The sequence below is a fragment of the Paramormyrops kingsleyae genome, chromosome 23 (assembly GCF_048594095.1).
Source record: "Paramormyrops kingsleyae isolate MSU_618 chromosome 23, PKINGS_0.4, whole genome shotgun sequence".
NCBI classification, from domain to species: domain Eukaryota; kingdom Metazoa; phylum Chordata; class Actinopteri; order Osteoglossiformes; family Mormyridae; genus Paramormyrops; species Paramormyrops kingsleyae.
In genome coordinates, this window is record NC_132819.1 from 2,372,798 (window position 1) to 2,388,947 (window position 16,150).

At 46.1% G+C, this 16,150-nt stretch overlaps 1 protein-coding gene across 2 annotated transcripts in view; it reads right to left on the bottom strand.

Moving 5' to 3' along the window:
- Nucleotides 1–2,554: 2,554 nt before the first annotated feature.
- Nucleotides 2,555–16,150, bottom strand: part of LOC111858190 (ephrin-A3-like) — a 55,808-nt gene continuing 42,212 nt past the window's right edge. Inside the window, exons 2-5 of one of the 2 annotated variants that reach the window (XM_023839730.2) lie at nucleotides 9,050–9,351; nucleotides 8,209–8,274; nucleotides 7,794–7,871; nucleotides 2,555–5,309 (exon numbers count right to left, since the gene is read on the bottom strand). In XM_023839730.2, the coding sequence (XP_023695498.1) occupies nucleotides 5,194–5,309; nucleotides 7,794–7,871; nucleotides 8,209–8,274; nucleotides 9,050–9,351 (562 nt within the window). In that variant the 3' untranslated portion in view covers nucleotides 2,555–5,193. Of the gene's footprint in view, nucleotides 5,313–7,793; nucleotides 7,872–8,208; nucleotides 8,275–9,049; nucleotides 9,352–16,150 lie in introns of both variants that reach the window. The other variant, XM_023839729.1, reaches the window with a different exon arrangement.

Sequence of the window (16,150 nt, forward strand, 5' to 3'; positions counted from 1 at the left end):
TTATGACAATTTATGACATAAAAAGTAACTATGCATCAATGTTTGGTGTAAATATTGTGCATTTTTTCCATTTCCTACAGAGACTGTGTTTACATCTTTTCCATTAAAAAATGACCAAAATATGTTATTTATCGAGGGGTGCCCAAACTTTTGCATACTACTGTATTGGTGTTTTCTGTAAGTGCTACATATACAAGGGTTAATTTGTCATGCATTTGTAAAAGCATATCATATGTTGTCATTTGATTAAAGTGTTTTAACAATTTGTTTTTGTGACATAATGTAGTTGGACACTAGACAGGCTCGTCAGGGAATCCTCCTGTTTAAAGATACTGTATAAACCACAAGAGCTTCATGATTCCCGATTACAAGGCAACAAGTTGTATAGTGTGAAAAGTATACTGTAGCAATCTCACAACTTTGAAAGTCATGTAGTGTGAACTTAGCACTTGGGATGGCAACTCAGGAGCCTTTCAAGGTCCTTGAAAGATTGGGCCCATTTGTCAAAAGCATTGCAGATAACCAGCAGGACTGTAAGAATCTGACCCAGCTGGCACTGACATCAAAATCCACCCTAGCGCCTCCCATGACGGGGCTGGGGAAGGATGTGTTACCTGCCAGCCAGCTGAGCCTGCCTACGCTCAGCCTGACTCCCGTGATTCTGCAAGCTGAAACCGGGGAGCAGCAGAGGCAGAAAGGCATGAATAAACCAAGATGAACAGGAAGGAGGATGGAGAGTTGAATGACTAAATAACAATGGAGAGGATGAGAGCAAGTGATAGGCAAAAACATAGACAAGGCACAATGAAACAGGAAAAGAATGTGATGGACAGACAAACAGCAAAATAAGTGACCTGTCACTTGTTCCTATTATTCTTTTACTATGACATTGTGTACATTTGTTGTTGTATAGAAGTTGTTTTGTATGTCTCCAATGTTTTGCCTGCCCTGGAAATACTGCATTTTGTGTTATCAAATTGAAGTCAGACACAGTACCAAACAGATAAAGGAGAGAGATGAGAGATAAGCACACAAGAGTGAAGGAATGGCACGGAAACGGAGTGTGTGACAGCCAGAGGGGAACAGAACCTTCCAACCTTTTTTACAGTCACTTTGTTTAAATGCTGCACTGTTTTGCCTTTGATGTGGATATTCTTGAATTGCATTAAAAATTAATTTATGATACAATTTAGATGTTTCATATTATGAAAACATGGGCCATCAGAAGGTTTTCTTTCCTAGATTAATTTTATTCAAACACACAATCTTTCATTTCAATGTTTTCTTTTTCATTGGGAAAATAACTATTTGCCATTACATTCATGGAGTGTGGAAGTCTGAAAAGCTCTGGAGATGGTGCTGACAGTAGTCACAGAGTTTTGGTTTTCCAGGGAAAAGCACATCCAATGCTGTTGAGTGAAAACACAACTGATGAGTGGCACTTGCTTTACCAAGTCGAAGTCTTTCTGGAGACAAGCTAAAGACAACAAGGCCAGAGACTGTGGGTGGTGTGTGTGTGTGTGTGTGTGTGTGTGTGTGGATTATGCTTATATTGCATTGTGGGGACCAAATATTCCCCACGTGTGTGAGTGCATGTGTGCATCTCTGTGTGCATCTGCCTATGTGTGTCTGTGTGTGGATTAATAATAAAAACCTTATTTTGAAGTTGTGGGGACCTTTTTTAGGTCCCTATGAAGATCTGTGAATGCAGTCAAAAAAGTAAAAATGCCACAATTCTCATATTTTGTTTGGTTACTTATGTTTAAGGTTAGGGCTGGGTAGGGGTTAAGGGTGTTGTGACTGGAATTTGGGTTTTTCCCACAGAAAAGAATGGAAGGTCCCCATTTGGATAGGTACGCCAAGTGTGAATGTATGTGTTCAAGTGCATGTGAAGTTTTAAAGTGTTTCCTGGCAGAAGCCTTGGCACTACGTTTCCACCATTTCCAGCTAATATCTACTCAATGTTGCTCAACACTGCAGATCTGTAACAGACCGTGATGGATTATGAGGTTCACGGACAGCAGCTGATGGATTGTTGTGTTGCCAAGCATCACGTGTTGTGCCTGCACCACCAGGATTATACTGTTCAATGTTGTTCAGTATCATGGCTGGGAAATGTATACCTGTTGAATTACACTGCTCAGTATTGTTCTGTATCATGGCTGGGAGAGTGTCTGTTGGAGTACACTGCTCGGTGTTATTCTGCGTCATGGCCGAGAGAGTGTCTATTAGAGTACACTGCTCGGTGTTATTCTGCGTCATGGCCGAGAGAATGTCTATTAGAGTACACTGCTCGGTGTTATTCTGCATCATGGTAGGGAGAGTGTCTGTTGGAGTACACCATTCGGTGTTGTTCTGCGTCATGGCTGGGAGAGAGTCCAGTACATTATACAGCTATGTTCCATATCACTGTGTGATCTTTTAGATGACATTTAAAAGACATGGCGAGAAGGATTTACAGGAAACAAGGTGACAAATCACAAAAGAACGGGAAAAAACCATTTAAAATAATAAATCAGCAACAAACGATTATATAAAAAGTTGCACTGAAATGTAACAATCACAATACTCTTCAATACTTTTATTTATTCCCCATCATAGTGAAACTGATGTTGGTTATTTGTACTTTCTAATGCAAATACATATAATTTATATAAATGGACAACCTTAATTCCCATCATTCTGAACCATGTTGCACGTTTGGTAACGACATACAAAGATATTTATGTAAGCATAAAAAAAAGCCACACACACAGACACACATACACTCACACACATACACACACGCTCTTTGATGACATTAAGTACATTTTCATCTCGTTCGAAGTGTAGACTCCACACACTTCCTCTATGAGTCCCGGGGTCAAATGTCCCGTGACAAAGTTCCATCCCACTTATACTAAAATAACTGGGAAAACAACAAAATCCATCTTCAGGTCCAGACAGGCGTCAGCACCACATGCCTTTCAAGTTACTCCAGTTATGTACATTCTTTTGTATGCCCTATGTTGGTCTCAGGGTTCTCTCTCTCTTTACCAAAATTTGAGGCTGTGCTGGTACACACTGCCCTGACTTGTGAGACATAGGAAAACACCCCATTTTATTCAGCCATCAGCTCTGCACAGGCTGGTACAGTAAAGCTACATTAGCACTGTCCTCCTGTTAGAGAACAATACCATAATATGTGGTATATGTGTGCACAGCCAAGATGGGTAAAATAACACTTTGTACAGTTGGTAGCATGGTATGTTACAGCAAAGTTGACATCCTAATATATTACAGTAAGAGAAAGCAAGATAAGCTTTTACAAAGGCAATCAAAAGTAAATAATCTGCAGCAAAATATTGTTTCCGCTGACAACAGTTTGCAGGCTGCTACCTTACACAAAGTCACCGTGACAGATTCAGCCTCAGAACAACTTAACTTTCATTCATCACGTGATGTTTCGATGTTTCTTTCATATTCCCAGAGCAGATTTAGGTGAACAGATGTTTGTCTAACACACTCAGGCTTATTAAGCACAAGCATGAGTATAAATGACATCCCAGATTTTCCGTAAACATTGTAGACCTCCCCCCAACAGCAGGAGGAAGCTCTTCGGACATTTTACCCATGACCTTAAACCAAACGTTACACTGTGCATATATCTCTGTTGTCTCCAGCTAGGTAAAAAAAAATATCTGATCAATGTTATGAAGTCTCCATTCTGTTGAACCAAAAGCACTTCCCATACTTTGCAATGTCACCCATGGACATAGCTAGAGCAAGCAAATCTCTTTACTTTAAACAGTGTTTCTAACAGAAAAAAACAATGGCAATTGCATTAGCTACAAGCTAAATCCACTTTAGGACCTTGGTGTTCATGTCACTGAAGGAGCTTATGTAATTTCACTGAGGAGCTTCCAAAGGCTTAAAAAAAGTTAATAAATTAGTAAAACCTTTTTAAAGTGAAGGCAACTTATATCATCATAGTGCACCACAGATGTCATCTGTTCTGTAATATGCAGTATGTTCATCATGATCACACAGTTACCACGTGGTTCATCTCGGTGTACTCTACTGTCATTACTCGGTTCACTTCAATAATACCATCACTGTGCTGGGCATCTCAGACAATCAGGTTTTCATGGTGAGGTTCATTACACAGAACTGGACAGTCTTTCTGTGGTTCATCTTAGTCAAATAGATCACCTCTGTGTTTCACATTTTAGTCAACTAGACTGTCGGTGTGTGGCGTCAGATGATCACTGTGAGGTTCATTTTAGTGAACTTGGTCACGATATGTTTCTTTTCAGTCGCCTAGATGGACTTGGATGAACACAGTGTCACAAAAGAATCAAATCCAGGTAATCATAGGGTTTGAGGCATCACAGAGCCAACATTACGGAGCTCACTTAAATCCAAAGGCTAAGAAAACAAGAGCATAGATCTACAGAGGTCAGCACAGCCTAACACACCATCCATCACAGCAATAGCCACCTCTGCCTAAGCGGCAACAATTTTACACGCAATCAGTTTATCTTGAATCTGGTTTAGAAATGTGCAGGTCAGGAAACCAGCTTGTTCCCCATCCCGCATGCGTACATTCCTGGTTCATGCATCAGCATTTCAACATGCGTAACATCATGATTTGTTAAGACACTGCTGATTTTTGCATGTCACACACGTACTGCAACATCGCAGCCATCAGGTGAGCGGTGAAAGAACAGGGATTTGTGTTCATTGTGGCTCAGTTACATTCATTTGCAAGTTGGTGCTATTTTCTTTCAATTATTTTTGTCTATATTTTGACACTAATGCATTTTTGCCATTGCCATCTGAAATAAATGCTGATGTGTTAGATGGTCAAACCACAACCTTCCATTCTGCAGTATTGATGTACATTCATTTTAACATTAATTTGGTTTGTGTCCTGTTTTTCAGTAAATTGGTTGGATTTGCATCTCTTTATTCCTTCCGATTGGTTAGGATAATATTCTAATTCCTTCAGTTCTTTGCTCTGATTGGTTTGGTTGGTATTCTGTTCCCCCTTTTTCAGTTTCTTGGTTTAGTCCTTACTCTCCTCCTTTATGCTTCTGATTGAGTGCGTTGGCATTACACCCTTCCTCTCTTTAAATCAGAGGCCCCTTCAGTCAAACTCTTCAAGGAGTCATTTGCTTGGTGCCCACACGACCCTGCTTGGGGAAACAGTTGCTAGGAGACTGAAAGGGTGGACAGGAAGAGGGTGGCCAGGATGAGCAGCAGTCGGTCGTGAGAGGAGCCACTGCCATTGGTGCTCTTGTCCAGGCTGGGAAGTTCAGGGCTAAACTCTTCTGGGAAAGAAAGAACAGAGGCTTAGTGGGCAAGACAGACTAAGCCAGAGTCAGAGTCAGCGTGTGATCAGTGTGCTGATGTGACAGCGTGGTATTGCTGCACTGGTGTGGTGTCTGTGTCTCAGTGCAATGTCAATAGGTCAATGTATTAATCTGTCATCCTGCTGGATTGTGTTTCTGGTAATAGTCTGCTTCTGTGGAGCTATTTATGTCATTGAGGTATAATTACAGCATGGGCAGAGGACTTGGGGTTGTTGGTGTTTAATGTACACAGGGCTGCTCTCTAATGTCAATTTCAGAATCCCTGTAATGTTTCTCTCTCTCACCTGCCTCATGTTCACTTCATGCATTTCTAAATGCAAGTTTATTTCTGAACTTAATTACTGAAATACTTGAACACTTAAACATGTTCCCCATCCACTATATTGTACTAAGGCCTCTGAGATTAAATGCTGTAGGGCAGGGGTGGGCAATCTTATCCGCAAGGGCTGGTGTGTATGCAGATTTTTGGAATAACCTTTAGGTAAGCTGTTCAAACCCAGGTGTGAGGACTCTTCAGCCAATCAGTCCTCTAATTAGTGACCTAATTAGGGAGTTGCAGCGAAAACCTGCATACACACCGGCCCTTTGCGGATAAGATTGCCCACCCCTGCTGTAGGGCTTTCCTTGAGATCAGAACATGCTTTTTTGTGATCCCAAGATCCAAGCATAAGGAGAAAAGAGCAAGTCAGGTCAGTACATGTGCTGTCCAGTGCAAAGGAACAAAGCAGCGCTGGCAAGATGCTCCTGGACATTAAAGCACTAGACAGCAGTTTTCTCTTCAGCCTTTACCCCAGCTTTTCCTCTGGGCCTGGATACCAGACACCCCCACAGTAAGACTCAATGATTTGGCCTGCGTGTGCGACCACCGCGCATTGGGCTTCTCAGGAAGTGTGTTGGATGACCTGTCGAGCTGACATCCCTGGAGGGTATAGCCTGGTCTGCCACAACACTGGCTGCAGGGGACCATCTATGTACTATAGGTCTATGCTTTTAGCAGTGAATGGCAAAGACCTAAAGATTCTACGAATATGAGTGGGAGTAGAGGAGCAGCTATTCCATGATTTATCTACATACTTAGCTTACTGAGTCATACAAGCTGATGCAATAATGCCATTAAGGTTAGCTGGCAGGCAATGGGGTCAGAAAGTTAATACAGGACAATCTGGAAAACTGCAATGCTGCATGGTGGTGGGGTTACACAAACCTTAACTTAACCCTAACCCTAACTTAACCCTAACCTGCTCCTAGGCCCAGCGTAGGCATGTGCCACTCAGGCTTGCTTTAGGCTGCTGTAGGATGCCTACTGACAATTAATGTTGTTCAGAGCAGAGAGACAGGACAGATGGAGCAGGGGAACATGGGTAACAGCTGCCAGGTGGTTACATTGCTCTGTTTTTTTTTCGGTTCCTGTCCCAGAGTCCCGAGGGAAAACATGTTTTTGTTGCAGCCTTGCAGTGACACACCTGATTCAAATAATCAAGAGTTTCATTATGAGCTGATTATCTGAATCTGGCCTGCGTAGTGCCCGGCTGAAACAGAAGTGTGCCATCCCCTCAGGACTGAGTATGGGAATCAGTGCTTTACAGAACACCAAGGAGATCCTGGAGCCCCTTCGCCAGACACATACATGAAGAATTCAGCAAAACTACACACACACACACACACACACAGAGGTTTGTAATTATATCTTTGTGGGGACCCTCCATTCATTTCTATGGAGAAAAATTTAATCCAAACATGATGGCCTTAACCCCTATCCAGCCCTAACCTTAACCATAGGTAACCAAACAAAATTTGACACTTCTGGCATTTTTACTTTTTTGATTACATTCAAGGGGCAGCACGGTGGTGCAGTGGTTCGCACTGTCGCCTCGCACCTGGCTTTGAGTCTCCACAATGTGTGGGGAGTTTGCATGTTTGCTCCATGTCGTGCTGGAGTTTCCTCCCCTCACAGTCCCAAAAAACATGCTGAGGCGAATTGAGTTACCAAATTTCCCACAGGTGTGGATAGGTGTGTGACTGGTGTGTGAGTGTGCCCTGCGATGGGTTGCCGCCCCATCCTGGGTTGTTCCCTGCCTTGCGCCCATAGTCTCTGTGATGGGCCCTGGGCCCCCCGTGACCCTGAATAGGACAAGTGGTTTCATAAAATGCATGGAGGATTGCATTCACAGATCTTTGTGGGGGAAATGGTCTCCACAGTGTCAAAATAACTGGTTTTTGTTATTAATCCACATACAATCCACACACAGATGCACACACACATGCAGATGCACAGTCATACAAGCTTCCTGATTGTAGTGGCAGTGAGTTGACAGGTATTCCCCTGCTGAAAAACACAACCTGTTACATCTGATGTGACAGAGAGGAGATGGAAAGAAACAAAGAAGCAGGACACAGCAAAAGGACCCAGCTTAAATGGGGTACATGGGACACACTCACCCATACTGTGTATTTTGAGGTTGGGCCTGAGAGTGTAGTCTGGCATCGCCGCGTTAGAGTCGTCATCTCTGTGAGGTGCTGATAGACACAGAGAAAGTAGCTTCAGTAGGGACTCCATCATGTTCCACTGCATCTCAGCCTGGCGTACTAATGAAGAGGCTCTTTCTTTCTAGTCTGCTGACCACAGTGCTTGTCTATCTGCTCTGCTGACCACACTGTGCGTCTCTTTTATCTTCTGTGCTAAACATGCTGTGTGTCTGCCTGGTCAGTCGACCACTCTTGGTCCAAGAATAATCTACTAACAGAAAAACCGCCAATGGGTGCAAGAGGGACAGGAGGCAAGGGAGTGAGTGTGTTAGAGGAGAGATGCTGAGATAAGGGGGAGGAGCAAGCTGTGTGCGGGGGGGGGACTTACGGGTGGAGCAGCAGACGTACACCCTCAGGCGCAGACAGCTGTGGTCATTATGGTGGGTGGGCTTGGCTGCAAAGCACATCAGCGTGATTACATGGGGAGGGAATGCTAGCCTGCAAAGGGCCCTAAATACCAATGTCACATAATGTCAAGAAGTTCAGGCAGAGTTAAAGCTCACAGATCTATTTCAGAGGTGCGCCAAGGTGTCCGAGGATATTTATCAAAAACAATATGTCACACTGAATTCACATATATAGAGGTGCAGTAGAATGTAAATCACACTGAATTCACAGATATGTCAGTGCACTAGGATGTTAAACACATTGAATTAACAGATATATCAGTGAACTAGGATGTTAAACAGATTGGATATGCAGATATAAATCTGCACTAGAATGTTAATCTCACTGAATTCACAAATATGTTTGTGTACTATGATGTTAATCAAACTAAATTTACAGATATATCAATGGACTAGGATGTCAATAAAACTGAATTCAAAGATACAGTATAACAATGCACTAGGACTTTAACTTCACTGAATTTGCAGATATATCAGTGCTGTAGGATGTTAAATACATTGAATTCATAGATGTACTTCGTATCAGTGCACTATGATGTTAATCACACAAAATTTACTGAGTAGACAAGGATATAAAATACACTGACTTCACTGGTGTGGTGGTCTACTAGAATGGTAATCAAACAAAAATACTTGATGCAGTGTACAAATAAATTTATACACATATAGATATATATATAGATATATTGATGTACAAAGATATTAAACACATTAATTTCCAATATGTATGCTGTACTTAGCAGTTGAACGCACAGCACTCACAGATGTAGTAATAGTCATGGCCCACGTTGAACTCGTAGCCCAAGGAGAAGGCGCTGTAGCGCTGGAACTTCTCGGAGAACTTGATGGGCACATTGGGGGCATGGGGGGCATGTGGCTTGTTGCACTCCCACCGTTTGAAGCCCCGCTTCGGGTCACAGGTGTGGTAGCCATGGGAGCTGACCATGTAGAGCACGTACTGCTCTCCTGTCATTGTCCCCTGCTGGCTGCCATTGTAGAGGGGGCAGTAGATGTCCAGGTAGTCATTCACGCTCACCTGGACTGTATAGCCTTCTCTTCTCAGGCTAGAAGACAAAAAAGAGAATATTATAGTCAACAGCTACAACGTCCATCAGATCATCCATCAGAAAAAGACATTAAGTTGTTTCAGAAACAAATGTCTGGCTGTATGAAAGAAATCATCAGAGTGAGTTCTGATTGTGAGACAAATATAATTGCAACTACAAAAACCTAGAAGCACCAGTAGGTGTCAGTAACTGCACACATAGCTTAATGGCAAACATGTTCTCTCCTTCTCAATTCTAGGTCAGCTACGCAGGGAGTTTATTATTTCATTAATAAATGAGGATGCCAGTACGACATCTCTCTCTCTCTCTCTCTGGTCCTCTCTCTCTCTTTCCCTCCCTCACTCCCTCTCTCTTTTTCCCTCCCTCTCTTTCGCTCTCTCTACCCCTCCTCTCTCTCTCTCTCTCTCTTCCTCTCTCTCCCTCTCTGTCTTTCTCGCCATGTCTGCTGTCACCACGTTGCCCCGTCTCCGCCAGGAAAGCAGGCAAACACTGCCACTCAGCCCAGCTGTTTCTACCGGCATCACTCAGCCCTGTTTACCAGAAGCAAGAGCAAAAACATGTTTCTGCAGAGGAGATGAGGGGAGAGGGATACACAGACGAGAGATGGTACAGGAGGAGCAGACACAGACGGGGAGGGCAGGGTGTGAGTGTGTGTGAGTGCATGTGCGTGAGTGTGCACGCATACACAAGCGTGTGGTTCGCTCACCTGAACATGGTAATTTGATGATGTAACAGTATCGCACATCATCAGCGGGTGACAGAGGAGAGAAGGCTGGTTTCTACAGAACGGGGTGCAAGTCTAAGTGTGGGGGGGGGGGGGGGGGGTAGAGCTGGAGAATATGGCCATGTAAAGAGCGGTGAGAGTGGCTATTTTTATAGCCAGTAAATGGGAAATAAGCACTGAAGCTGGAATATGTTTGAAAGTGTAACATGAATATGATGGCGGCCCCCCAAACAGTTCCTGATGTTGTTTCGGGGGGCAGAGCTGATTCTTAAGGACAGAGGACTGTGATAAACCGGAGATGTGGCTGGGGGTGAACAGGGGTAAATAAAGCTCCTCTCTCCATTAGTCAAGATGCAGAAAAGGCTGGAAATCAAGGCTGATGCTGATCACCAACAAAGACTTTGGGGGCATTTCAGGCCGCTGCCCACGGCCGTCCTCAGGTCCCATCAAGCATTTCTGAAGGGACATCAGCAATGTTTGGCTGAATGGAGGGGGGGGCTCCAGCAGCCCTGCTTTTTAATAAAGAGGCTCTGTCCTCCCAGGATGCTGCTGTGCGGATAAGGACCCGGAGAGGAGAGGGGTCCGCGAACGCCATGTTTCTGTGAGCCCCCCAGAGGAATTTGGCATGGAGTGGAGCCTCTCTTCCCCTTCTGCGCTGCTGAGGCGTCCCGGTGAATGTCAATTTCCTCCTTGGCGTTTCAAGAGCTGACTGACCCTTTAGAAATGTAAATGTAAATGCCGGTGTGGAGGCTGAGCTGCAGCCTCTGTAAGACAGAAGCTCTCCCACTGAGCTCTGCGGGCCTCCGGGCCGGACGGCAGCCGCCAAGAGCTCAGCTTCCCTGCCGTTCTTCTGTCTGTCGCTGCCGACAGCACACACACATTCACGCACACAGCTGCACTGACGCACAGACAGACACACACATCGACTCAGATAAACATACTATGCACATCAATGTACATAAAATCCAGGCACATACACTGACACAAAAATACACAGACAAACTTACACAAAACTCATACACACATAGACAAATAAACACTAATATTTCTGCAGCTCCACATACAGATTTATACTTTGTATTTCACATAGCAATTGTATGCAGTTATGAACTCTCATGAAATCCTCAATATCCCATTAGGTGTCACTCAGTGAGCTTTCTATTTTAATAGGTCTAGCCTTCTTAGGCTTCCAGCCCCATGGTTGGTCTCCAGAGTGCTTTCCCAACATCCTGGCAGCCAATCCACCGGAAACTGCTCTCCTACATTAGCATAAATATAACCCACATGCCACTAATCAGTCTTGCCAACGGCACTAAAATTTGATCAGCACTTAGCAGAAACGGACCCATTAAAGTGCCAGTCGATATAAGCTACATAAGCTTACCTAGCAGGCTAAATATTAGTATTTTTTGGTCAACAGATGTGGGGTGGTGCAGTGGTTAGCACTGTTGCATCACAGCTCTGGGCCCAGGGTTCCAGTCTCTGCCATAGCTCCATGTGTGGGGAGTTTATATGTTCTTCCTGTGTCGTGGTGGATTTTCGTCTGGGTACTCCGGCTTCCACCCGGTCAAAAAATATGCTGAGATGAATCAAAGTTACCAAGATGTTAGTAGGTGTGAACGTGTGTGAGTGTTCCCCGTGGGGGGTCGGTGCCCCATCATGGGTGGTTCCCTGCCTTGCCCCCATAGTTTCCAGAATAGGCTCTGGACCCCAGTGACCCTGAATCGGACAAGCAGGTACAGAAAATGGGGGGATGGTAAGCAGATAGCATCAGAGACGTAGGGCTGCTGTGTGTGGGCTGCAATGATAATAACAACAAATGTCATGTCTATCCTTCATGGAAGACCAATATATTCTGTAGGCCAGTAATTCTCCCACTTACAACCATGTTCATTTCACAGGATGGATGTGATATATTGCAAATAAATACACTTCACAACAAAGTATCCATAAAAAAGCCCGTTCCCCCAGCATAGCTCATCAACTGGTCTAAACCCAAAGAACGTCTGATTCTTTACTCATATCATGCATTATTATATTCCCTGGGATCTGGGGAACCCATATGGTTATGGGACCAGTCCTCTGCCACTGACTCAAAAACTCTTTCACAAATCATTTTCAAACTTTGCAGAGGCATTTTTTTGGTGTCGAACTAGAACTGTTAAAACTCTTTGAGATAGATTGCCTCAAAAATGGGGTAACAGCGTTTAATGGCAGCAAAGGAAATGGTGAAAGTGGACAACATTCGACCTTGTGAATGTGATAACTCAAAAGTATTTGATGGATCTTATTACTGCTGCACAGAAACATTACATGGATGAAGATCTACACCAGATTTCATTTTCAGATCATTTACCCAGAAAATGAAACAGCAATGCTATGTGGCAGCAAAAGAAGGAAATGACAGCTGTAGAAGACACTTGGTCTTATAAACACAGTAACTTCAATAGTAGTGGACAAATCGTTTTCAAACTTAGCACACTTTCACAACTTTGCACATTGTAGAGGTGACAAACTGGAAGTAATATTCTGAGAGAGATTACCCCAAAATTGAAGTAGCACCACATAGTTGCATCAAAAAAGGGTAGTTTCAGACATTTGATCTTGTCAGCATAATGAGTCAAAAACGATCTGTCTCATTTTTTCAAAACTTTGTAGTCACATTGTGTGAGTGAAGATCTGGACCTTCAAATTTTGAGACAAATTACCCGAAACTTGAAGCAATGGCATTTAGTGACAGCAAGGAGAAGGATGAGATTATGAGAGGCTTATCTTTGTGAACAGGATCCTTCTACATGTAATTATTATTCTGTTTACTCTATTTGATCTTTGATGGATCTTATTAAAACTTCACAAAAGCATTATATGGATGAATATCTACACATGTACAGTTGACCAGACCCAAAATCACCGCAGAATTGGAAAATAGGAACTGCAATGACAGGAGGCAGCTGAGAGGTAAAATGGAATCTTGTGAACATAGCCATTTGCCATCTAAACATATAGATTTTTCGTCACTAGCCTTCCCATTCAGCTAACTTTACCTTCAGCGGTCCAGTAGCCAGTCGGAAAAATGTATCTTAGGGAACGTAACACTTAAACACATTTATTGTGGTAGAATTTAATAGTGTCACATTTTTGTTTTTTGGAGAGGTGGGGATAGTGTGTAAGGTAGGCTAGAGATACTGCTTTTTTTAGACTGCATTATTGCCATTAAATGTACTCTTTTTCGCCAATATTTGCCAATATATTTTGTTTTCTGGGGAAGGAATTTGCATACTGTACGACCGAAGAGTTAAAAATACTTTGATTTGTAAAAACTGTTCTTGTTGAACAGCAAATCCCGTGTAAGTATATAATGTCACGCCCAGCTCCGTACGATCCTCATGTGTGCCACGCCCCCTCTTTACCTCGTGTCAATTCCTGATTGTGATCACCTGTGTCCTGTTATTTTTGGCTAGTCTTGCGTATTTAGTCCGTGTCTCAGTCAGTATTCCCCAGTTCTGTCATTGTATTGTCCGTGAATGTTCATGCCTGTCTGTCCTTACGTGACAATTAAAACCCGTCTACCCGACTGATCTCGCCTGCTTCCCGACGCAACATAATGACAGAACTCCAAAACGACTAACCGCAGCAAGTCGAAAGCGAGCGGATGGGCTTGCTGCAGACGGTGATTCACTGGCTGTCCCAACCCGAGGTCCAAGAGGACCCCGTAGCCCGGGACCTGGCCAGCCGTTGCGGAGACCTAAGCGGAGAAACCCCACCCGGACACGCTTACCCCATTCCGGAAGTACGCGCTAACCTCCGGCGGCTGATGGAACGCCTGACAGAGAGGCGGAGCCAGCTGGTCGCGCTGCAAAGAAGACGGGAGGCCATGCCGCCGGCCGCCCTCTTTGAAGCCATGCAGCCTCCGCTTACAACAGCCAGCCGGAGGAAGAAGAAGAAGCGAAGGGAGAAGAGACCAGCGGAGGAGCTAACCGTCCTCCTGGGAGCCGCCTCTCTCTCCCTAGCTTTTTCTCCGGCCAGTAGTCAGGGAGAGTCCCTGATTACATCGGACATCACCGCCACCTCGAAGGTACCTTCGCAGGCAGCTTCCCCCTTCTGGGGAACGCGGCTAGCCCTTAAAGGGGCCAGGGCTGTCTGGGATGCGATTCCCCGGATCCCCAAGGCCCTTTAAGGGGCAGCGCCTGCATACCCGGCGCCACTCCTGGCGCCCATTTCTGACCTGCCCGCTCTGCCCACGGCAACACCTGCTGCTGCTGCCGCCGCACTGCCAGCGGCACCGCATGTCCAGTCTGACCCGCTCGTCCTGCCTGCGATCCCTGCAGCTGCCGCTGCAGCCGCTCTGCCCGCGGCACCGCCTGCTGCCGCTGTTCTGCCCGTGGCAACCCCTGCTGCAGCTGCCGTCGCCGCTACGCCCGAGGTACCTGCTGAGGTGCCCCCTGCTGGCCACGTGACGGCGGCGCCCGCCGAGGCGCCCCCTGCTGGCCACGTGACGGCGGTGCCCGCCAAGGCGCCCCCTGCTGGCTGCACGCCCAGGGTGCCTGCCGAAGCGCCCCCTGCTGGCCGCACACCCGCGGCCCTGCCTGAAGCCGCCTCTCTGCCCGCGGCCCTGCCTGAAGCCGCCTCTCTGCTCGTCCAGCCCTGCTGAGGCGCCCACTGCTGGCCACGTGTCGGCGGCACCCCCTGCTGGCCGCAAGCCCGAGGTGCTCGCCGAGGCGCCCCCTGCTGGCCACGTGTCGGCGGCACCCTCTGCTGGCTGCAAGCCCGAGGTGCTCGCAGAGGCGCCCCCTGCTGGCCACGTGTCGGAGGCGCTCCCTGCTGGCCGCAAGCCCGAGGTGCTCGCCGAGGCGCCCCCTGCTGGCCACGTGTCGGCGGCACCCTCTGCTGGCCGCAAGCCCGAGGTGCTCGCAGAGGCGCCCCCTGCTGGCCACGTGTCGGAGGCGCTCCCTGCTGGCCGCATGCCCGAGGTGCTCGCCGAGGCGCCCCCTGTTGGCCGCATGTCCGCGGTGCCCGCCGAGACGCCCCCTGCTTGCCGCATGTCCGCGGCACCTCCTGAGGCCGCCGCTCTTCCCGCGGCACCTCCTGAGGCCGCCGCTCTTCCCGCGGCACCTCCTGAGGCCACCGCTCTTCCCGCGGCACCGCCCGTCCAGTCCGGCATGCCCATCCTGACTGAGGCTCCGGCTGCACTGCCTGCTGCCGCGCCCGTGGCTCCGGCTACACTGCCTGCGGCCACGCCTGTTGCCTCATTGGAGGCCCTGACTCCAGTTCCCCAAGCCCTGGTCCCAGTCCCTGAGGAGGTCCCAGACATTCCAACCACCGCTCCTTCCTCCCTGGAAGGGGAGGAGCACAAGAGGGACCCCTCGGGGACCTCCCTCATGACTCCCTCGCCCTTGCCTCCGCAAGGCCGACACCCCCTAGGACCCTGCCTTTCCGTGTCTCGTAAGGGGAGGGGACACAAAATGTTCATGCCTGTCTGTCCTTACGTGACAATTAAAACCCGTCTACCCGACTGATCTCGCCTGCTTCCCGGCTCACCTGCCTGCCGACGCAACATATAAATAAAAATGTACATTTTTTGCAGCCATTCCATTTATTGTGTGATTGCCCCTTCATTGACAAATTAAAAGTGTAGCCCCTTTTTGTACCAATATGGGATGCCATGTCGTTTTTGCTGAATTGTGCAATGAGGAGCATGAATTAGTATTTCATGGACATGTCAAACAAAAGCATGACTTAGTATTTCATGAACGTGTTAAACAAAAGCATGATTTAGTATTGCATCAACAGTGCTCCTTTATCTCAAAGGTTTAAATTCCAGGGACCACACATAAATTGTACTCCTTCCCTCTTCTGTCTTTTTGGCTCGAGGTACAGTACAGCAAATTATTTACTTTTATTTTTACTGTATATTATTATTATTATTGTGTATGGCCTTTATCTTTTACAACATACCTGCAAATTTGATTTAAAGACAAACTTTGCATGGGAATGGGTCTCATTTGTAGCCTGGGGACTGCCTGTATTTAAAATTAATAAAAAAAAAAAATTAAATAACACTGAATAATAACA